Source organism: Trachymyrmex cornetzi, unplaced genomic scaffold, assembly GCF_001594075.2.
Source record: "Trachymyrmex cornetzi isolate Tcor2-1 unplaced genomic scaffold, Tcor1.1 scaffold1002, whole genome shotgun sequence".
In the NCBI taxonomy this organism is placed as follows: Eukaryota; Metazoa; Arthropoda; class Insecta; order Hymenoptera; family Formicidae; genus Trachymyrmex; species Trachymyrmex cornetzi.
The window spans coordinates 75,654-100,336 of NW_017295547.1; the positions used below are offsets into that span (position 1 = coordinate 75,654).

A 24,683-nucleotide genomic window follows, 5' to 3' on the forward strand; every position below is an offset into this window, starting at 1 on the left:
GTGGGATACCGTCGATATATTGACAATGTAATCTGATATTGACATAAGTGGGATAGAACTCGCTTTGCGTGAAAAGTCGTATTCCTTTAATCGGTCCACCCCATACCTCTGTTTCTGCCAAAAGTTATCTGACTTTTCATACAAAGCAAGGAAATAATTACTGACTTTGACTATTAATAATTTTTCAACGAACAGCGACCACCATCTAAAATCTGTTGGTCATTCAGGGTCATGACCTTCACAACATATGTCAAGATCAAGATCATCGGCGCGATGTCTCCTAAAGTAAATAATTACCTTTATTTATTATTAAAAAAATACAAATGCAACATAGTCTAAACTACACCAAAATATTTGGTTGAAATATACATAGTATTATCTCCATGTAAAACTTCCGATTTTGCACATATTGCATAATGAAGTAGTTTACCTTTATCATTTTCTGCCAGGTGTCATTTCTTTTTGCGAATTGCATATCACACAATTTTCCTGAAATTTAAGAGTACTACAGTAATCCATAAATAATAAAATAAAATCAGCATAGACGAAATATCATACATACAACCAAATCAAAATTAGGTAGACAATCTTCGTGAAAACAATGCTTACAATAAAATACAACTATATTCCGCGGCTCTAGAGAAAAAGAAAGTGAATTATAATCATGTAATTAGAATTATAAGTAACTAAAAAACTAATTATAAATACCTCTTACAATTATTTTCCTATGGCAAGCTCCACACATTTGATCATCTGCAAAGAAAAAATTTAATGATACTTTTTACATGAAGAATAGTTTACTGTATAATTCAATGATGTGCAAACCGCAGCCCGCGAACCGCATGAAGCCAATTAATTATCTGCGGCCCGTCGCGCTGGCTCATAATCAAAAATATTAAATGATATTTCCTATTTTACGTAAACTATGAAAATAATAACATTATGCCTAACAGTTTAACAGATTTATTTAATATACATTTTTAAAAATCTTTAAGAGTTTATCTATAGAAATGTAACTTTCATAAATAAATGACATGTTTATAAAACATTCGATTTTCATAAATTATATTGATCTTTTATTCCTGAACTATGTAAGATGGATATTTAGTTTGGATTTTTGTACGCCAAGATATGTAATTATGAGAGAGTTGGCTATGGAAAAGTTGAGGGTAGGATGGGGATTCAGAGCTAGGAGATATGATCAGAGGATTAAATCAGGGGCGGTAGGAATGCTGGGAAGAGAAGGAAAGAAATGGATGGAATGGTTTACATGGTCAAGAAAGGGAAAGGTATTACAACAGAAATCAGTGGGGAGTGGAGGCAAGGAAAGTAGTAAGTGGAAGGGAAGGGTTTGAGGAGGAATTGGTTGAAAGGGAAAGGGACGTACAGGGGCAGTGGAAAGAGGGTAAAATCAGAAATGCCAGATATAATGAGGGATATAAAAATTGTGGAATAAAAAAGGAAGTGCCGTCTTATTTGAGGCAGGAAAATTTAAAAGAGAGAGGAAAAGAGGGGAGCTCTGTTTAAACTAAGGTGTAGGAACTTGGAAGAGGGAAATAAGTATTGGATAGAGGAAATAGGAGGAAGTGTATACATTCTGTGGGGAGGGTAAGGATAATTTAGAGCATTACGTAAAGGATTTTGTAGAGGCAAAGGTTAAATTTACCGATTTAGGAGAAGAGAAAAAAGAAATTTTGAAGAGAGGATCTAGGATGATAATTTGGACGAAGTGAAGGGAGAGGTGTTAAGGAAATTATAGAAGGAAAGGCAGAAATTACTTTTATAAAAAGGAAGGAGAGAAAGAGGATAAAATACAATCGGTAGATAAATAAGTGGGTGGTAAATGTGGAGGTAGTCAGGTTGGAGCAGGGCGTGCGGGGGTTATTTAGAGAAAAAATGAGTAAACATAAGTATAGTGTGGAAAGGTATACATAAATAAAAACAAAGGAGATTTCTACAGGCTGTGGAATAGATTATAATAAAGAGAGATAGATGGATGTAAAAATAGATGCATAGGTAAATGTATACATAGTTGTATATATGCAAGTATACGTATGTAAGTAAGGTATAAGAGAGGATAGGATTTGTATGTATATTGTATTTGTATGTATGTGTGGATGGATAAGTGTGATAAGGAAAGAAATTGTAAACCAAGTCCCCTTCTTGGCAAATTTGTACACTGAATAAATTCTATTCTATTCTACTATGTGTGCGTGTACGTGTACGTGTGTGGTAACATAGCTCATAAAGCTGTAAATAATTCAATTGCGATGAAAAATTAATAAAATAATCGATTGTAGACAAGAAACATAGAAAAATCTACAGATGAAACAAAGAAATGGCAATACAAAAACAAAATGTAGGCAAAAAAATTTAAATAGCATGAAACGAAAAAATTTAACAGCAATATAGAAATTATAATTTTTTAAAATTATGATTTTCTGAATAACCTATGAAGAAAACAAATTACATAAGTGAAAGGAAAAAAATCTTGAAAAAATATACATGAAAAAAATGTAATAATAATTTCATGTGATGAGTCGTTTCTACATATATCGCATCGCTGAAAATCAAAAGTTTCTATTGCAGACACAGAATTTCAACAAGAGATCTTGGCATATCAAATCCAATTTCCTTTTCGACAAAAATTAATGACGGCGTTTATAAATACTTTCGAAGACAAAAAAATAATTACAGAAAAATTAAACGATTAGCGAAAAATTAAACAAAATTATCAAAAGGAAAGAAATTAAAACAGTTGAGACGGAGGAAGTGCTAAAGAAGGGAAGCTCCAAGCGTAACGTGTGAAGAAGAAATTAAAAAGAGTCCTTCGAAAATGTTTAAAATGCACGCGCTCTTGTTAGTATTAAATATTTATTCGAACGTCATTCCTCCTCCTATTCTACAAAGCGTCAATAACTTGCTTCTGATTACCCTGTTGCAATTTTTCTCTCCGATTTCCCTACTGTAGTAAGTTTCTCGTATCGCATACCTTGATTTCTCTTCTGATAAATCTCCTTAACGTCTCGAGAATCACTTTGCATCTCGGTTGCAGCTTCTTCATGGCATATGCAAGAGACAATGCGGATTGGGCAAAGTGACAATTTACTACAAGCGACCATGTGGATACGGAGCCGACAATGAGATCGCTGCAAATACGGCCGGCTTCTCGTGTCGCGTTTAACGCGCGTCTATCGTCGACGAGGCCTTCATAACCACGATACTCTGCGAACCACAAAAGTCTGTGTCACGCCAAGTGCGTAAATCACGCGGCTGATAGACGCGATGCGAGGCAATCCACTTTCTGGGGCGATATTGCCCGCATCCCTCGTGCGTTAATCGTGATTAATTCGGCTTATCGCCTTGCTAAACGCTAATCTTACGAGACAAACTCAACAGACCGATAAACGTGGTAAGAATTGGACGATCACGTATTGCAACGATCTCACTACCCATAGACCGTATCCCGTTTGTATTCAAATTCCGAATCAAATCCGAAACAAAATTCTAAAAAAAAAGCAATGCTCCCTTGCATATACCGTGAAGAGAGAAGCTGCAACAGAAAAATTAAATGATTAGCGAAAAATTAAAGAAAATTATCAAAAGGGGAGAAATTAAAATAGCTGAGATGGAGGAAGTGCTACAAAAGGGAAGCTCCAAACGTGACATGTGAAGAAAAAATGAAGAAGAGTCCTTCGAAAATGTTTAAAATGAACGCTTATTAGTATTAAATATTAGCATGGGAAAGAACTAAAAAAACGTGAACATTACTCTACGAGGTTTAATATATGTAAAAGGCCGGGATGACCACTCTCAGGTTTCTCTCTGTCAAAACTAATTTTTATTTTGCGTTTTTCTTCAAAGGGTATTTCATTTGGTGCTGACAACCCTCGCGTTTGAAATAGAGTCAAAGTAAAGCCTGTATCTCCCCCGCAGAGATTATCACAGGATCTAAAATCCAAATTCAATGCATGGTACTGTGACCCTTTTCTTGGGTCGGAAAAGCAGGTAACCAATAAGAAAAAGAAGAAGAAAAAGACAACCTTCGCGAGCATTATCTGTCCTTGTTTAACATTTGACAAACAACAAGAATGAAATGATTTCATGAGCGTTGCGAACGTCAAGTGGAATACACTTAAAAAGTCTCATTTTACTAAGGTGCAAGCAATTTTCCTGATTATGATTTTCTCAATATTTTGTAATTTGAGACAAAAGAAATACGTCTCCGATAGTGATTCCTGCTGGTCCAGGGGATCCTAAAGTTGTCTTTTATCGATTATCTTTCAAATAGGACAAGTATTTTTCTAACTACCTTTACAGATTGAAAAATCCCTTATTGCTTTATATACAAATTTTATACTTTGTACGTATAAAACAATTTTGATTTGGACTGCAGATTACATGAACACAATGTTGAGTTCTTAGAATTAGGTTTAGAGACCTAATATCAAAAAGTCGTTAGTTAGAAAATTTGTACGCGCGCGCGCGCGCGCGGGTGTGTGCGTGTGCGTGCGTATGTGCGTGCATGCACATATATTGACGTAGTAGTGCGTAGTAATATATAAATGATATATAAATACGTGTAAGTCCTATTGGATACCTATCATGAAACGAGTCGGAATGAATTCTTACCGGAATTATTCAATTATTCCCTAGATTTTTATTGTGTTTTTCCAGAGAAAAGGGAATAAAATTCCAATCGGAATCCATTCCGACTTGTTCCATGATAAGTGTTCGGATAGTTAAAATAGACGACTTTAGAATTTCTTTGAGTTTTTTTTTGTATGTATACCATAGCTCTTATATGCGCACTAATCAAAACTGCATACATGTAATATACGTATATTGAACTTCTTTAAAAACACAAATTTTTAATTTCCAGAAATTTTTGCAAAATTCCCTGACATTTTCCTAATTTCCCTGATTGTTTTCTATTTCCCTGACATTTCCCTGATTTCTAATTTTATAGTAACCTTATTTTTATTTTTTGGAATCAATGATTTTATAAAATTGCATACCATCGACAAATATGCCGTTTTGATGACAACGAACAAGTCGCTCGTGGAGATTGAAATAATCGTTAGACAGTATTTTTTTACAACCTTCCTGCACAGACACCTGCAGATTGTAGTCGCACATCATTTTAACCAATGCTTTCTTTAAGCCTGGAATTTCCAAAGTAGGTTCTATTCTTTGCACCATAAGTCTAGGATCAACGTAAGTGCCAATTTTTTGAAGAAGGAATGTAATAGCCGCTGAAACATATAAAAATTTATTTTGAATTAAACCTTATTTAATTAAATTTTATTAAATTTGAACTCTCTTTATTGAAACTTTAAATTCAAGCATCCAAAATGCTCTTCAAGGTCATTGATTTGATGCATACCAGGTTTGTCAAGTGAGTAATTAATTAGATCATTCCACAACTCTTCATCATCATGTTCCTGACAAAATACAATTGCACTTTCCATATCGTTTAGTTCTCTTGTCATGAGCGCCAAGGCTTCTGAAGTGTTTCCAATTCTGCCTAATAGATATACCATTTCTGGATAAAATCGACGTTGGCTACAAATATCCAGAGCCTGTTGTATCGGATAATTATCAGAGCGACGTAAAAGCGGTAATAACTTGTCTCTCGAATAATCGGCATACAATCGTACCAGAAGACCGTGGTACTTGCCTTTCGAATCCTTCGTGTCTCTCTTATCTAATGCATCTAGATACTGAAAAAGAACAAATTATATTATATTAAATCATTATTTTCAAAATTAACTCCCTATTTTTAATAATATATATTTAAGAAAAACAAAATTTGAAAAACCACAAAATATTAAATGTTATTCATAAATTGCATATTTCTCATATGAAAATTGTGTTATATTAATTCCAAATATTACCAAATATAAATAACGATGATTATGTTGCAATTTTTGTACAACCGTGTCAGACGGCACTCTGTCTTTTTCTAGAAAAAATTGTATGGCACGTTCTGTGTCCAGATCCATCAAACCTTCGATCATATCGTATACTGAATTATATAACTGATACTTTTGGATCAATTGGAAGACATCCTTGTGCCGCAGCTTCAAATACATAGCAAGCGCTTTATCGTATTTGCCGTCGTGGATGTATAAAATGGCTAACGCTTCTAATAATACGTTCTGTCGTTGATTGTGAACCAGTAAATGTTCCAATACGCCGTTAACTACCGCCGCCACTGTATATAAATTTGGAGACCATTCCTTGACCAAATGTAAAAAACCGTCAGGATCCATTTTTAGATATTCATATAGCACCATTTCATAGATTAATGGATCGAGAATAACGTCACCCCGAGGCAAGTAGGACGAAATTGAACGCAACTGATGCACTCTAGCAAATTTGTAAACCTGTCTCGAGACAAGAAAGAAGGCTTACGTCACACCAAAGCAAAAAAGTTTGATAGACACAAACTTAAATGTAACTGTAAACAGCAGTTTTTTGCAAAATGAGTATTAAAAATGCAATAATTTTGCAACATATCTCTTACCTCTTCCTCCCATAATTTTTTATTTCGTCCTAAAACTTTGAGACAAAGTTTTCCAGCTTCATCGTATCTTCCACATGCTAATAAGTGATCCAAATAAATACGCCCAACATCTAATACAGTATGCCTCTTACAATCTTTACCATTATTTGCTGTTACAGCTTCCAAAGCTTGCTCGAACTTTCCATGACTCAATAGCCATTCGATTCTGTCGTCTGTATCATATAAACTAGCCACAACAATATCCTTTGGACTAACAATAAAAAATCTGTAAAGAATTTTCCTATATAAAGGATAGATCGAATGGATAGATAGAACGAAATTTTAAACTCTTTGAGATAGAAAAAAGATAATTAAAATAAAAAAATTTTTTTTTCAAACTTCTTAAAAATGGGAAAAAATATTTGAATTCAGATTTTCGTTTCACATCTTAAATATCAGACAAATTTATTAATAATTTATGAATCATTGTATTACATATTAATATTCTAGAAAAGTAATATTTGTTAAAATTAATTTTTAGCATATTTAAAAATTATCTTAAAGTTTTTTATGGCACATATTTAAATTGATTTTAATCTTTTATTAAAATATAGGATTTTGAAACAAATTGCTATTGTCACCTCATACTCTTAAAGCCTTTAATTTTTTAATCAACTTATAAAATCAAGAGATATACAAATTAAAGAGTCAGAGGATTCAAATCCGAAATCTACCAACTATGAATGAACCATTCTCACATGATACCATGTATCAGTTCTCAAATTCATTTTAATATAACAATTTCATGATATTGATTTTATTTACCTATTTTCTTCTTTTAAACAGTCCAGATGATAATCATTGCAGCTGTATTCCTTGTAGCCACGTAAGGTAAGAGAATTTGCACATATTACTGAGAAATCTTGATATTTTGGTTCAACCACATGTAGAGTTGGGCGTTGATTCTTTCCATCTTCATCTAGCTCCTTTAGGCAACCCAATAATATTAACTGATTCTTCAATGGTGCTATACCGGATATATAAAAATCAACTTGAAATGTTGACACTGAAAAATAAAATGTAATTAAATAATTCTTGCATTCTAAACATTTCCTGTTATAATCCAAATTAAATCATAGGAATGAACTCTAAAAGTAAATCTAGATTTAACCCTAGAATGCTATTGTTGCATAAAATTTTACGTACAAATGAGCGAAATCGTTGGGCGCTAAGCTATGCCTTCATAGTCATTAGATCATTAGGAGGTCCAGTCTGCACTGCTAAAACTAGGACAAGCAAAGACAAGCTTTAAAATTTTTCTTATATATCTATCAATTTGGGTCATATACTTGATCAGTATTGTAACAAAGCACGATTTCAATTTTTAGTAGTTTTGTGCTATTATTATATATATATTTTTTTAAGTACAGGGTGAGTTATTTTAATCGATCACCCCAAATATTTCCGTTCCCTTGCATTTTACAAGAAAATGTTTCAGACAAAAGTTGTATGGTTTCGAGGGGAACATAAGATGGTATCATTGGTTTGACCTTGGGTGGTGTTGTCAAGATCAGACGAGGGTCACATTAAATTTTTTTAACGGAACCCTCCATTTTTTATTACTTATTCTTGTAGCTTACCTCGAGAGCTTTTCAAAACACTATAATAAAATATTTTTTTATTAAATACTTTTCGAGTTATAAGACTTGAAAGTCATAGTATGTGCCGGTATTAGCATTACCCAAGGTGTCTGACCGACGGCTAAAATCGGTTGAATGTTATTCAGGATCATTACCTGGATAACATTTGTCAAGATCAAGGTTATTGGAGATTGTTCCTCTTATTTTCACTTTTGCACTAAAAATTTATTTCTACGTAAAAATGAAAATAAGAGGTACAACCTCCAATAATTTTGATCTTGACCAATGTTATCCAGGTCGTGATTCTAAACAACATTCAAGAGATTTTAGTCGTTAGTCGGATACTTTGGGTAATACTAATTCCAGTACGTACTGTGACTTTCAAGCCTCATAACTCGAAAAGTATTTAATAAAAAAATATTTTATTATAGTGTTTTGAAAAGCTCTCGAGGTAAGTTACAAGAATATGTAATAAAAAATGGAAGGTTCCGTTTAAAAAATTTAATGTGACCCTCGTCTGACCTTGACAACGCCACCCAAGGTCGAACGATACCAATGATCTTATGTCCCCCTCGAAACCATACAACTTTTGTCTGAAACATTTTCTTGTAAAATGCAAGGGAACGGAAATATTTGGGGTGATCGATTAAAATGACTCACCCTGTATATAAGAAGCACGTGTGCAGGCAATCAGACTACAAAATCCATATTATTTCAAGATTGAATTTGATAAATGCTAATTTTTTCTTTTCGTCATTTAAATTAATAATTAGGTTATTTGTGTTTAAAAAAATCTAGATTATAAATATTTTGTCATATTAAAAGCATAAAATGTATTTAAAAAATGTATTATAAGAACAACCTATTTCTTTGTACGTAAAATTTATGTGTTGATAACAATTATTCACTCAATAGCGATAGCATTGTAAGGTTAAAAACACGAAAAGATGAATAAACTAAGGCTGCGTTCATACACATCGAATGTCTCCTTGCTTAACATTCATTAAATAACAAGGATAGAATGATACTTGAAGACACTCGGTGTGTATTCTCGAATGCAATTCAACAGTTTGTTTTATAAATACCGCAAATACAGACGGAGACTTAAATTTATACTGACAAATATATTCTATTTCTTTACAACGTATCAAAGTGAGATCACTCACAATTATATATATCTCTCTAAGTATTTTATTTATAATATTCGTTCTTGCTAATTTAGTCTGAACTCATCCCAATATTTTCGCATTAAAAGGTATTTTTAAAAAAAGAATAAATACACTTTATCGATTACCTGGATCCACTACAAATTCGGGCAAATCTCGATTGACCATTTCTTGCATAGTACGTTTCCTAATATGACAGATGCGCACAATATCTACCCATCCAATCAATAGCGTCTTGTCGTCTGACCACTGCAAATTGCACCTATAGTGTTCTGGTGATACCCTGCATGAAATAATATACAAAGCCCACATGAAATATATAAAATACTTTTATGTGCTATGCTGAAGTACAAAATACAAAATACAATTGTGTTACAAATATTGTTATTCAAATAAAAGTATTTCAAATACATGCCCAGCCCTGATTGTATATACGCTTTTCTGCAATGCTTACTCTGCAGTACAGGACCACTTAATAAGTCCCAATGAACATCTAGCATCAAGATCATAGACTCTCACGCCAGTATCAGAAGCCCATGCAACAAAGTGACCGTACCATGCAACAGATCTGACTCCACCCTCTGCTTCACAAAGCACTGTTGGCTTCATCCTAGCCAGAAAAGTCTTTTCATAAAGAATTAACTTGTCATCGCCTATGGGTTACAAATATTTATTTATTTATTAAAAATTGAAGTTAATATTTCAAAAATTAATTTTTATTATAAGCTCCAAAAGATCATGTATGCTATAAAAATTTAAAAGATTAAAGAGATTAAACCTGTAATAAATCTTCTGCCACTACCACTTTTATAATTTGGGTCAATTGCTATACTCTTGACTAGCCTACCCATGCTCATATTATGATTGTTTTCTGTACTGTACAATCCATAAATAAAAACCTTTCCATCATCACTGCAAGAGGCAATAAAATCTCCATTATAGTCGATGGATATCTGATTGACTGCTACTGTGTGAGCCTGTAGCATTTTAGATTTTATATTATTTCCTTGATGGTCTAAAAGATGGATCATTCCCCAATGTGAACCCAGACAAAGGAACTATACCAAAAGAATAAAATTAATTTAAAAAATTAATATTATTTTATCTGTATCCATAAAGTATCCATAAAGTTAAAATTATAATAAGATAATTGTTGAGTTTAGCCTTCTCATCTTTGATGTTAATAAAATTAGGATCATTCGACGCATTTTTGCACAAAATAAAACAAATCTGGCAAAAAAAGGTATTGCTCTACCCTGTGGACTGAGATATTAACCATTACAGTTGACTACTATTCAGTTTAGGAAATCTGTCACATCAATGGCATAGATAGACCATGAGAACTGTGAGGTTAAAAGAAGTATTTTTTGCTTCAATTATACAAATTCCCTGCTTTAAAAACAAATTCTCTGCTTTAAAAGCACAAATTCTGTTTTAAAAGCACAATACAAAAATACAAATTTCCTGTTTTAAAAACACAAATTATTTTCTATATAATTTTTGTTTTTACAACAGAGAATTTGTTTTGGTTAGGTATGTGTCTGCTTCAAAAACACAAATTCTCTGTTTTAAAACATAGATTCTTTGCTTTAAAAACAAATTCTCTATTGTAAAACCAAAAATTATATAGAAAATAATTTGTGTTTCCAAAGCAGAAAATTTGTATTTTTCAAGCAGAGAATCTATACCATTGATGCGACAGATTTCCTAACCTGAATATCTGTCAACTTTAACAATCAATATCTCGGTTCACAGAGCAGAGCGATACTTTTTTCCAGATTCGTTCAAAATCGTGTCGAATGAATCTAATTTTATCGGAGGTGAGGAAACTAAGGTCAATAATGACCATTAAAAAATTTAATACACTTAAAAATTAAAATTCTACAATTACTCATAGATGATTCTTACTTTTGGATGTACAGCAATGCAGCTAGCTGCATCATTTTGCAGGATATGTTCCAAATCATTTCGTATCCTAACATATTTTAATCTAGGTTCCGTCTCATCCATTTCTGAAGAGTCTGAATCTTCCTGATTATTCTGTTCATCCTATAATTATAATTTCCCATTAGAAACTATAAATTGTACTATATATGCAATTTCATTATTATTATTCCTTCCTTATGTTAGACATAAGATTAATAAGTAATAACTTTAAAATAAATTCTAAAAAATTGTTAAAAACTAAAAAAAAAATAATTTGAGGAATGAATAAAGAAATTTACTATTTTAGAGATAATGTTAGAAAAAATATTACATTACACTGAAATATAAAAATGCAAATAAATAATGCAAATAATATAAATGCTCAATATAACGTAATGATAAATATTGTGTGAGAGTTAAGAAATGAACTTAATAAATCGCGATGATACTCACTTTACTAGACGTAGATTCCATTCCTGCTTCTCGATCTTTGTAAACACAATATGACGAATCAAGTAGTAGCGTCAAAATCTTTTTTTTTTTTTGTAAAAATTTTGTTGTCGGCGAAGACCTCCGATCGGAAGCAAAATGTAGAGCCACTCCGCGTGGTACTTTAACAAATTTAGTAAAAATAAAATAAGGCGAGGTTAAGTGTAATAGAAGCTTTTAGAGGTGTTGTTGCTGGTTGAAGCTACTGCTGCTTGTTTTAGGCCCAATCTACACTGATCGTATCATATATGATGCAAAGGTAGAACCAGATGTTCCGTTGCACACAATGGCGATAGCAATACTGGAAACAGCCAATCAAATTTTTGCCTAAATTGACTTTCCCGCGTATAATAGCGCTGGCATATTGGAATAGCCAATCAAATTTTTGCCTAGGTTCACGCTGCTACTGCGCGACCACGAGAATTCTGTATCTTCAAACAAGGTGAAAATTACAAAAGTGAACAAATTTACTAGGTGTTGACCAATGAAATGATCAGTATTCTAGTAAATTCGCTCGCTTTTGTAATTTTCACCTCGTTTCAAGATACAGAATCGATCTCCAGCCCCCTGACACGCCCATAGTTCCGATGGCTATTTAGGACTGCGTTCGGGGAGCCACTATCAACACTACCAACGCAAACGCTACTAATGATCGCAGCACACGCTCTTGCATAACGCATAATGCCGGATTCACATTGCGTCCGATTTGCATCGTACGGTCACCTGCAGCCAATCAGAAAACGGGATTCCGATGGATTTTGATTCGTATCATCGGAATCCAGTTTTCTGATTGGTTGCAGACCGTCGTATGATGCAAATCAGACGCAATGTGAATCCAGCATAATAGCCCTTCTACAATAAAGGCCACAGCACAGACTTTTGCATAACGCATAACGCATAGTGCATAAACGAATCAACTAATCAGAAGCTTTCCTTTTCTCCCATTCCATGGAAAAGAAGAATTTTTATTGGCTGATTCCTTTATGCATTATGCGTTATGCAAGAATCTGTGCTGCGGCCATAAATCAGTGCTGGCAGTAAATTTTGGAACATTGCCGATGTAAACTAGGCAATAGGCTTTAGGGAAGTTCGAGAGAATTCCATGCTGCTCTAGAGTGTTAAAGGCATTTGGCAAGATTGCTGCCCACAGTGATCACTGATCACCTCAGACCAATCAGATCACCCAGATCAGCACGGTAGTTTTCGATGGTCTTTTCTTAATCGATCGAACATGATTTTAAACGCTGTAACGAAAGCAGTTCCTGCTTCCTTGAGAGTTATTAAACCTTCTCTTTTGCAAAATGAAATCACTAAAGTGTCAGGCGTCCTCGCTATCAACAGTGAGTACACATTTTTCGATTTACTAATGGAATAATCTCGGCGATTGGCGTGACATATTTTGTTGAAGTATTTGTCTGGATTCATTTTGATGATAATATTCTATGAAAAATCGAGTAATTCGGAATTATCGACAACTATCCCGTTCATGACAATCGATACATACTGAATTTCGTACGGACCATTTGAAAAAAATTATTTGTTGGTTATATAATCGGTAGTCGATTGGTGTGAATTCCATTTAACAATATGGCGATCTTAACTTGTTCTTTATTTATCTCATTCATAAAATTCTGCGAACAGGTAAATGTTCAGTGCGATTATAAACGGTGTATTTCTCAGTGTCTTGATCGGGAAGAAATATTTCGTTACATAGAACATTTGTTTTTATAATTTGTTTGACAATGATTTTGGAACAACTGTCGATTGCTGTCCTTTTTTTTCGATATTTTTTCTTTTTAATTATATTTAATTATATTTTAAAGAGCATATTTCGAAATATATGTAAGAATTATTTTGTAAAGGTTTCAAAGAATTAATTTTGATGGTTATATATGTTTTTATGTTACATAACGTATTCCTCGAATTTGCAGTGTTCCCAAAGTTTTTGGAGTAGATTGAAATCAACTTCTTTTAGAACAAATAAAAATATTTAACGTATTTATTTATGGAAATATATATCTATAGATGGAGTTAATTCATTGTGATTGTCAAAAAATAGTTTTATCTAAAAGTGTTATTCTAGAACTAGAATATTTTGTAGAATATTAAAATCTGGATATCGATCATGTAACATTTTCTCCAAGACAGAAATGTGATAAGTGAAAATTTGTGTGTGTGTGTGTGTGTGTAAATTTTCATTATTTTATTCTAAGGAAAAAATAGGTCTGTTCGTGTTGCTTGCACTTTTGGCACTCGACATCTTCGCTTTCTCTCTTTTCAAGACAAAATATGTATATCTCATTTTAAGTGCAAAAATATTTAGGGGTTTCTTGCATCACAAACAGACCTAGTTGCATGATTGACCCCCTGATCTTTTCCTAGCAATAATTTGAGCATTACTTGTTCCAAAGAAAATATTTAATCAATTGTATTTTAGCTGTGTTTGATTTTGCAAGTCGGAGGCATTTGTTCGCTCTTTCACCTCGAAAACTCGTTTGGCAACTCGCACCTTTCTGCTGCATATTATCTCATTTGCGTTCGATATTAACATTTCGAGAGTTAATTGAGCTCTTCGATCTGGATTCAAAGACTATGCTCGCAGAGCTAATGCAAGTTTTCGCACCTAAATTATCTATTAAATTATCTTGATTTCAGCGATGCATGTAAACATATACACGATATGGCTATTTAATTAATCATATAGATGCATATTGTACCAGCTCAATACTTACATCATTCTTTAAGCGTATTGCCGAAATTAAGATAATTTTTAATATAAAGTTACTAGTTCCTACGTGTACCAAGTGCTCGGTGTAAACTAGGACACGAAATGAATTGAAACCGTACACAGCATACACGTTCTGTTCCAACTGAATCGTGCACAATGCTATATACTTTATGCATTCCTGTATATACACGTTTGTGTCAAAATGTGTTAAAACATTGAAAAGCACCTGTTTGTCTAAAATACATTATGTAATTATTAATTATTATTACTACTGCTATAATTATCACTGAATCTTAACATATCTCACAAAAAATTAACAAAAATTGGTAGATTTTTTCTTTACTTTTTGGACGTGTGTGCACAATTTCTTTTTAGATGTATATAATTATATACAAATTTTTTGAGGTTTAAATGTAAAATTTAATTATCTTAAATATTAGGAAGAGACTATGCTGCCAAAGCCGCAGCTGCATCCAAAGGTGGTGCACAAGGAAAGGTAGTTGCTGTCATTGGTGCTGTTGTTGATGTACAATTCGATGATGCTCTCCCACCTATACTTAACGCTTTGGAGGTACAGAACCGTACACCTAGACTGGTACTCGAAGTCGCCCAACATCTTGGAGAAAATACAGTGCGCACCATTGCTATGGATGGTAATATTTTGTGTATATCATAAACGCAATATGTAAGAGATTTATATAAATTTAATTATAGATCTAAAATAGCTTACTAGTTAACTAACAAGTAACATTATCCAACTATTACTCACCAATCTGGATGAAACTATGCACACTTGCTTAACATTGTAAAATATTAAACCTGTGTTTGTCTATTTTTTCTCAAAATGAATTTTAAGGGTTGAAACCTTACCTTGATTTTGGGAGGTTAATGTCAAGGTCGTTTAAAGGTTAAGTTGATTTTCATAATGCTAACTTCAAAAAACAGCAAAAATAAAACAAAAATCAGGATTTAATGAAGCGACACAGCTCCAATAAATATATAAAGAACATCATTACATAGTTCTTCATCAACTCTACAACTTTTGTTGGAAACATTTCGTTGCCACCTATATGCTCGGAGTAATTCTCATGGCGAGGTAACACATTTTTGGGGGTGGTTTCAACCCTTAAAATTCATTTTAGGGGGAAAAATAGAAAAACATGGCTTTGATATTTTTTTATGTTAAACAAGTGTGCATAGTTTCATCCAGATTGGTGAATGACAGTTGGATAGTGTTACTTGTAAAATTTGCTTCAACCAAAAATAGGTATTTCTCATATTTAATTAAATTTAGTCTTATTGGTCCTATTTTGGAACATATATTGTTTAAAAATAAACAAATAATATAAAAAGGCTATGAAGGCTACCAAGCTGAATGTTTTTGCTAGTAACTTTTATATAAACAGATCAAAATTGATGACATATTGTTTAATTATTGATTTCTTGTGCATAAATATAAGTTGACATTTTGTCGATTCAATAATAAATCACTCTTACTGTTAAAGGTACGGAGGGTTTGATACGTGGTCAAAACGTATTAGACTCTGGATTCCCTATTCGTATTCCTGTGGGAGCTGAAACCTTAGGCCGTATCATCAATGTAATTGGTGAACCCATTGATGAACGTGGACCTATTGCCACAGATAAGTTGGCCCCTATTCATGCAGATGCTCCTGAATTTGTAGACATGTCCGTTGAACAAGAGATTTTAGTCACTGGCATCAAAGTCGTGGACTTGCTGGCTCCCTATGCTAAGGGTGGAAAGATTGGTATGACATAATTTTCGATAGTATTAGAGCTTTGAAAATATGTAAAACCCAATCGGTTTTGTTTAGTAATATTATTGGAATTATTAATTATCCATCTTAATATTATGAATTATTTTAATATAACAGGTCTATTTGGTGGTGCTGGAGTCGGAAAAACTGTACTTATCATGGAACTAATCAACAATGTGGCCAAGGCTCACGGTGGTTATTCAGTGTTTGCTGGCGTGGGTGAAAGGACGCGCGAGGGTAACGATCTCTATCATGAAATGATCGAATCTGGTGTAATTTCTCTCAAGGACAAGACCTCTAAAGTAGCACTAGTTTATGGGCAAATGAATGAACCACCTGGCGCCCGCGCCCGTGTAGCTCTCACTGGTCTTACCGTCGCCGAATACTTCCGTGATCAGGAAGGTCAGGATGTACTGCTGTTCATTGATAACATCTTCAGGTTTACTCAGGCTGGTTCCGAGGTAAATAGAAATAATTTATTTAGTAAAGAGAGGATGTTAAGTCTCAAGCGGATTCAAATGATATATCGCTTATTTTGGAAATGGGGAAACATCAGGATCGTGGAAAAATTTGGCTTTGAAATTCTGAGATTTAGATCTAAAAAAGTGATTATATAGAATTTTTTCAATAAATACTGTATATTTTTTCAGGATATATAGTAGTAATGCATACTGGTATTAAAAATATTAAAAAAACAATGACATGACGCTTTTCATGTTTTATTAGAGCTGCGTTCCACTTGACGCTCATAACGCTCACTACCATTATTTATCCTTTCTTTTTTATAAACAATAAGGATGAAATGATTCAACAAGCGTTAAAAGCGTCTAATGACACGCCAGCATATTTTATTCCTACTACACTTTTGGTATATGTATAAAAATTATAAAAAAAGTAGTGCTATAATGAATACAGAAATTATATCTTATTGCGTTATATAATTGTAACGTCAAATTGTACGTCTTGCCATGTATATAATACTTCTATATTGCTAGCGCAGCCTTTTTTGAGAGTGGGAGGTGTGCAAAGACAATGAGATAGAGAATAATTTGATTTCTCACTTACATACATGCAGATAAGATTGGTTAGGAATACGCGCTAGGAATTGAAGGTTTTAACTACACTATCTAAGCGAAAGGTAGATATCGTTCGCATATATGTAATACTACTATATAAAGGTTATGTGTTTCGCGGGTTTCCTCTGTGTCCAGATCCATTCTTGAGATGCCAACGTTTCGTGAATCTTGCAGTCCACTTCATCAGGGCGAGGGGCAGCCTGATACTGGCAAGAATCAAGAATGGATCTGGACACTGAGGAAACCCGCGAAACGCATAACCTTTATACAGAAAGCACCCGTGGAAGCCTCAAGAATGTTATGTAATACTACTATATTGCTAACGCAGCTCGAAACCTGGCGAAAACACCACGGTGCAAATGATATCCACCGCTCGCTTAGAGGGCAGGCGTTAGCGTACATGAATGAATTCATCGTAATATATGTAATACTGTTTAACTGGGTATCATTATTTGATGCATTATTGAAATCCTACATTTTTCTATGACATATTTTTTTCAAATATCTTGTTTTTGAGATACTTCATCGGTTCGGAACTTTTTGTCACTTCGTATGATGTATATGATACATGTTTTTAGGTATCTGCTTTGTTGGGTCGTATTCCATCTGCTGTGGGTTATCAACCTACATTGGCTACTGATATGGGTACTATGCAAGAACGTATCACGACGACGAAAAAGGGATCCATCACCTCTGTTCAAGCCATTTATGTACCTGCTGATGACTTAACAGATCCTGCTCCTGCTACCACTTTTGCTCACTTGGACGCTACAACCGTATTGTCACGTGCCATTGCTGAATTAGGTATGTATCTCTTGGTAAATTATACTACTCGCATTACACTGGATTAGTATACATATAAAGTATCTAAATACAGTAACATGATGAAATTAATTTTGATAATGAAATAATACATGTATATTCTATACAAACTTAAAAACAGCTGCCATTGTCTTCTACACAACTAGTAGCGGCAGTAACGCACTTATTCAGATTCTAACCAATCATATTAAATTGACAAATAAAGTTTAAAATATGTAAAGTAACTGAAATTAGATACTAGTTATTAAAAGAAATATAACTAAGTTAAGTTGCAGCTACAGGGTTGAAAAAGAAGGAACAAAGTTAAGTTAAAGTTATTGGAAAAATAGTAATTCTAACTGTAACTTACTGTAAGTTATAAGTAACTAATTATTTTCGAACCCTGTCTTTTAATATGTACTAATTTAGTAATGCAAGATCGAATTTGCTATATGAAAATTATCTATTGTATCACAGTCAATAATTCTTTGAGTATGTATTTATTGGCATGTAGGCATTTATCCAGCTGTCGATCCTCTTGACTCCACATCCCGTATCATGGATCCCAATATAATCGGCACAGAACATTATAATATCGCACGTGGTGTACAGAAGATCCTTCAAGATTATAAGTCGCTACAGGATATCATTGCAATTTTGGGTATGGACGAATTGTCAGAGGAAGACAAGCTGACAGTTGCACGTGCTCGTAAAATCCAAAGGTTTTTGTCCCAGCCATTCCAGGTGAGGGAAAACATGATACATTGTAGGTGTGTTGAGTGTTTCACTAGGTAGTCTTGGCTTCCTAGCCTTCATAATGCTCTCAAGCATCAATTGCGCTTTAACATTTGAAGTACATAAATATTAAACAAGAATGAAATAATTACATGATCGTTGCTAGTACAAAGACGTTATATACATAGGGGTTTCTTTCACCAACCCCTATTAACGTTGATCGATAGTTAACTCAATCATCACGATTGCCAACGTGAGAACTAAACACAGAAGAAGAAGAGAGAGGAAATGTTCTGATAACATTAAACTGTTGTTGGCACTTCTGCGAGTTTGATCGTCGATTAATTTAACCAGAAGTTGGTGAAAGAGGCCCATAGAATAGGGGAAGCCAAGAATGCATGAGCGGATATCAAGAGGGCTTGTATTCTGTAATTGTATGTATTTATAACGACAGGTGCGCAGCTGTTTTATTATATAAAATATCTACGCAAATTTCTGTAACTCGTTATACAGTGTTTTGAGCACATACAGAAGAATACAGACGTAGATCGTTCAAATCTTAAATATCCAGACAGTTGATACACAAAAAATTGTGACAGAAAATTGCCATATTATTTGCGATCCAGAGGTCACGCATGCACATTTGCGATCCAGAGATCACATATGTGCGTGCGTGCGGAAGGCGGGCGAGCGAGCAAGCGCGCACAAGGTGTCCCACAATTACCCCCGTCTTTTTAAAAGTGGTTTTTGAGATGAAAATATCGAGGCTATAATAGCTTTTAATAGCAATTACTAACGGAGCTGATATTTCACGCATTCAGGCATGACGGTATGACAAGTGGTAGACAGGATTGCCACAGACCTGAAAACCCGAGAAAAGCCAGTGAAATTGAAATTGGTCATGGAAAATCGGGAAAAATCAGGGGAAAATGTAAAAGTGGAATTTTGAAATTTTCTCACAATTTCATTAATCTACTTCTATTCCAAATAATTATTAAAATCTTTTAAATATTATATCTGACAAATTTATGAGCAAATACGTTCAAAACTCGCGCACTTTGAACAATTTTAATAAAATAATTAAAATTTATATTTTTTATACAGTTTGTTTTTATTTGTTATAACTGCACTCTTTTTTTATAATACAAATTTACAATATTAATTTATTTTTTGTTGGTTTGAATTTGCACGCAAAATTTTATTATGTTACTAAGCTTCTTTTGCGTTGTTTTTAATAATATAGGCTAGCATTCCTACCTTTCTTAGAATCCTTGATTTTAAACGTTAAAATTTATATATTTTAAATGGTCGTGGAAAATTTTTCATTTTTATCTGGAAAACTGGAAAGGTCAGGGAATTTAAAATTCGTTTTCTGTGACAACCCTGGGATGCAAGTAAACAAGGTGTGTTCTTGCGCATGTTTAATTGCTACAGCCAATTAGAGCTTGACCTTTTATTCCGCAGTTTTTCAGCAGATTTTGTTTCAATACAGCTGCTATGATAATGAAAATGAGTTCCATTCATAATAAATAATCATTACTATTTGTAATATGACAACCTTTTACACAATATGTCGACATTACTACTTATTACTTATCAGTTATTTATTTTTTAATAATTAATAGGTCTGTTTTCTGTGGCTGAACTAGTGTACACTTTAGGAACTTAAAGTGAGATAGATATACGTTTGATATTTGTCGAAAGCGAGAAAAAGAGTTCTAGAACAATCTAGTGCAGGAACAGAAAACAGACCAATTGTAGTAAAAAAAAACTTGAAAAATGATAAAAGTATAAAAATTGATTAAATTACATGAAAACATGTGGAAATACGTTAAAATTAATAGAGAGAATAAATCGATGTCATTTTGATAATTATTCGAATTAACAGACACCACGCTGATGACACCTTGACCTTAACATATGTTGTCAAGGTCATGACTCTCAGGGACCTTCAAAAAATTTTAGATGCTGGTTATTTTATGATATTTGCGTCATGGTATTTCGATTTCTAATTTACTTAATACGGCTGCAATATTTCAAATCACAATCGGCTCATCTATTACGCATTCGATGATTCTAATGTAAACGTAAAGTTGCTGTAAAATGTATGTACATTTGTCTATCTGGGAATTTTTCAACGAAAAAAAAATTTTTTAATTAATTTAATTTTTTGTTAATAACTTTTTAACGGATAACGAGCAACAGCTAAAATCTCTTAGGCCCGATTTCACAATATGTGGTTACCTGAAGATTAAAGGTAACCAAGAAATTGATGAATGAATTTCATTGATAAATCTGCTGGTAATCTTTAATCTTTAGGTAACCATATATTGTGAAAACGAGCCTTAGAGGTCACTCAGAGTCAGAACTTTGGCAACATATGTCAAAGTCCAAATTATCGGAGAGATTTCCCCTAATCGGCATATTTATCTTCACTTTTACATATGGTGGGATTGAAATCTTGCACACATTACGCACACAGTCTAATATTTTGTTTAATAAGCAATTTACCTAAATTTTTTTTAGACTACCTAAATTCAGTACTTTATTTAATAATGTGATATGCATTAAAAATTCGATTATAATATTTTAGGTCGCCGAGGTGTTCACTGGTCATGCCGGCAAACTAGTACCATTACAAGAAACTATCAAAGGATTCCAGAAGATTTTGGCTGGAGAATTGGATCACTTACCGGAAGTAGCATTTTACATGGTTGGTCCGATTGAGGAAGTAGTAACAAAAGCGGAATCATTGGCCAAACAATAAATTAATTTAGTCATCTTAAATTGTTAACATTTTATTCAATCATCATTCATTTGCAAAAGCAACCTTCTATTATATGATTGGCACGAATTGGGTAATGCGGTTTTAACTGTCTTGGTCAAAATTGATTTTAGGTACCTATCCTCTCTCTCTGGTCAAAATGTAGTAAATTTTATTTTGCCCTACTGTTATTGGTTGTGTCAGAATTTACTGTCAGCGCTGAAAATACTATAATTTACGTTACGTGCACTATAGATTTTCAATACAGACAGTCAATTTTGGAACATAGCCATTATAACATAGTTTTTAAGCTAATCCAGCCCAGAATTAAAATAAAAATAAAAGAGTAAAAATTAGATCAAACTAACTCAGAAAAAAACATTTTATTAGATATTAAATAATAAGTTGAAACAAAACGAACATTATTGTTATTGCATATATAAAAACAAAATAATACATATTTTTAAAAGGTCCATAGTTTTAGCTGGGATCCAATCAAATTCTGGTAGCAAAAAGATTAATACGGGTAATGAGGATCTGTAATCTTTTTAAAATTTCTATATTGCTCTATTCATATTCATATTCATTTTCCAAGAAAGTAATATAATTTTCATAGAAACGTCAAAATAAGGCTTTAACAGAATTTTAAGAGTGCATTAGTACAGTATTGCCATACACGAATGCACATACGTGAAAAAGTGACTCGTCTAACAACATTGATTACTGACACTACACTACTATAGCTACGTTCCGATATTCACTGCCAATATTGAAAATTTATAATATGCATTACATACACTATAGATCTTTAACACGAGCAGTGAATATCGGAACATAACGTTCATCGGCGCTTTCAGGGCGGGAAGTAAAGAAAAAATTAAAGCTGGAAACTATCGGGTACATAAGGCATTTAATGAGTTTGCGATCAAAATAAAAATAAAAAGCCTTTAAAAATAAAAATACATTTCGACTAGTGATTAGAACCAATTTTAACCGGTTAAAACCAATTTTGATCACTTGCTAAGTCAAAACAAAAAAGTAGTCTTTTGCCAATCCTGCCTTCTAATTAAATTTGTATTCTCGATTCATTTGTATCCCATCATAGTTCCTTAAATGAAGTATAACTGAACAAGTACCAAAAGTGTTTGAGAACATAAGAGAGAAGCGGAAAAATATAAAAATTAAACTCTTGTCAAGAAATATTACTGCAATACATTGTATTTATTAAAGTTTTACTTTAGCTGCTTCATATTTTACCTTCTTTTTACAAAAACGCTGATTAGAAATTATTAGAAAATCAGACATGAATATATTCAACCAAGATACACATTAATATATACTACTTCTAGACTTTCTCTGTAGATGTGATTGATATGAAAGTGTCATTAATTAATACCATATAATCACGATGTATATGTTAGAAATATTAATAAAGTTTTTAAAAAAACGATGTTATGCAATATTATGCATATACGAAATATATCTCTTAATAATTTTCAATTTACGCAGTGAAAAAATAATACAATATATTATTGAAAATCTAATACAATACCATAAACATATACGAGTAAATTTAATAAAATATTCTTTTTTTTTTATTGATAGGAGGAAAGCATGTTCATAATCATTTATTTTTTTTTTTTTTTTCATTAAAAGTAATCATTGGTTGTTTCAATTGGTATGCCTTTTTTAGCATCTAAAAAAAAATTCTTGAATTTTTATAATTTTGTAATATTTTTTCTACAATTTTAATACGCTTAATATATCTTCAATTTAATTAGTCTAGAGAACTTTTTGAGGATTCAACTTGCTCTCCATTGTTCTATATTTAATGATATGACATTCCGAATGTCCATTGGTAGATTGTTTTTCTTGTGAATTTACTTCCTTGCAACATATAGTACGTTTACACGGCACGCTTTACGCCGAAGTTATAACATCGATGTTATGAAACTGGCCAATCACAGTCATTCCATTCTTCAGAGGAATAGCAATGATTGGTCAGTTTCATAACATCAATGTTATAACTTCGGCGTTAAGCGGGGAGCACAGACTCTTGCATAACGCATAACACGTAATGCATAAGAATATGTACCAATCGAAGTTCTCCGTTTCTTTCCCTTCCATGTAATAGAGAACTCTGGTTGGTACAATTTCTTATGCCTCATGTGTTATGCGTTATGCAAGAGTCTGTGCTCCCCGCTTAAAGGGCTTCACACATGAAATGCATAACAGAGCATAAGCATAACATAAGACTGCTGGACCAATGAGCATCTAGCATAATGTCGCCATATTGATTTACATAAGATGCTCATTGGTTTAGCGGCCTTATGTTATGTTTATGCTCTGTTATGCGTTTCATGTGTGAAGCCCTTAAGGGTATATCCACACAAACCTGCATAGTCGCATAAACGTATGCATAAATAAAATTACCCAATCACATTTTACGTGTGTCTTTATAGGAAATATGCGAATGGATAATTTTCTTTATGCATAAGTTTATGCGGCTACGCAAGTTGTGTGGATATACCCCAAGGCGTGCCATGTAACAGAGGTCGTAGTTCTACAACAAGGTTTCTATGATTTGAGATAAAAACGATCATTAAATTTATATAATAAATAAGAAAATGACTACTTGAAAAAAAAATTTTTTTTTTTCAATTTCACTACATCTTTTAGGCGTCGTCTACAATACACGGAGTAAGAAGTAAGAGTAAGAAATTGACCAATCAGTCGATTATTCTTCTCACATTCGACTGTGATTGGTCAATTTCTTACTCTTACTTCTTAGGGTGATGTCCCATGCAGCGGATCGTGCGTAAGCGGATTCGCGTATCGCCAATCACAGAATCACATGCAGCGGATCGTGCGTAAGCGGATTTCGCAAACAGATCTAAGAGAATGATTCTGTGATTGGCGACACGCGAATCCGCTTACGCACGATCCGCTGCATGGGACATCACCCTAAGAAGTAAGAGTAAGAAATTGACCAATCACAGTCGAATGTGAGAAGAATAATCGACTGATTGGTCAATTTCTTACTCTTACTTCTTACTCCGTGTATTGTAGACG

General features: G+C 33.2%; 2 protein-coding genes and 1 long non-coding RNA gene across 5 annotated transcripts; 2 read left to right on the forward strand and 1 right to left on the reverse strand.

The window, feature by feature from the left end:
• Positions 1-202: 202 nt before the first annotated feature.
• lt (vacuolar protein sorting-associated protein light) lies at positions 203-11,889 on the reverse strand. 3 transcript variants are annotated; one of them, XM_018522764.1, is made up of 14 exons: positions 11,694-11,889; positions 11,223-11,363; positions 10,093-10,372; positions 9,769-9,967; positions 9,443-9,597; positions 7,334-7,574; positions 6,530-6,794; positions 5,898-6,389; positions 5,387-5,723; positions 5,019-5,255; positions 709-753; positions 563-636; positions 431-489; positions 203-280 (listed from the first exon to the last, which is right to left on the reverse strand). In XM_018522764.1, exons 1-13 carry the CDS (start codon positions 11,712-11,714, stop codon positions 436-438), a joined length of 2,541 nt encoding a protein of 846 aa, XP_018378266.1. In that variant the 5' UTR covers positions 11,715-11,889; the 3' UTR covers positions 203-280; positions 431-435. The 3 variants fall into 3 exon arrangements, 2 of the variants coding, with proteins under 2 accessions (XP_018378266.1, XP_018378257.1); XM_018522755.1 differs by lacking the exon at positions 203-280 and having other exon boundaries at positions 325-489; XR_001940624.1 differs by lacking the exon at positions 203-280 and having other exon boundaries at positions 716-753.
• Positions 2,722-3,507, forward strand: LOC108770991 (uncharacterized). The gene is made up of 2 exons (XR_001940627.1): positions 2,722-2,970; positions 3,056-3,507. It is a non-coding gene; the product is annotated as an uncharacterized LOC108770991 (long non-coding RNA).
• Positions 11,890-12,893: 1,004 nt separating the features above from the next.
• Positions 12,894-22,258, forward strand: ATPsynbeta (ATP synthase, beta subunit). The gene is made up of 7 exons (XM_018502052.1): positions 12,894-13,069; positions 14,898-15,110; positions 15,963-16,226; positions 16,353-16,696; positions 17,890-18,115; positions 18,627-18,856; positions 21,441-22,258. Exons 1-7 carry the CDS (start codon positions 12,961-12,963, stop codon positions 21,612-21,614), a joined length of 1,560 nt encoding a protein of 519 aa, XP_018357554.1. The 5' UTR covers positions 12,894-12,960; the 3' UTR covers positions 21,615-22,258.
• Positions 22,259-24,683: the final 2,425 nt, after the last annotated feature.

What these genes read in the sequence shown, in the direction of transcription:
- ATPsynbeta (XM_018502052.1), top strand. Translation starts at nt 12,961, where the DNA reads ATGATTTTAAACGCTGTAACGAAAGCAGTTCCTGCTTCCTTGAGAGTT. An exon ending in AGGCGTCCTCGCTATCAACA is followed by an intron (nt 13,070 to 14,897) that starts GTGAGTACACAT and finishes CTTAAATATTAG; the next exon opens with GAAGAGACTATGCTGCCAAA. An exon ending in TTTTGTCCCAGCCATTCCAG is followed by an intron (nt 18,857 to 21,440) that starts GTGAGGGAAAAC and finishes ATAATATTTTAG; the next exon opens with GTCGCCGAGGTGTTCACTGG.
- lt (XM_018522764.1), bottom strand. Translation starts at nt 11,714, where the DNA reads ATGGAATCTACGTCTAGTAAA. An exon ending in CGAATTTGTAGTGGATCCAG is followed by an intron (nt 7,575 to 9,442) that starts GTAATCGATAAA and finishes TTTATTTTTCAG; the next exon opens with TGTCAACATTTCAAGTTGAT. An exon ending in AAACGGCATATTTGTCGATG is followed by an intron (nt 754 to 5,018) that starts GTATGCAATTTT and finishes TTTTCTTTGCAG; the next exon opens with ATGATCAAATGTGTGGAGCT.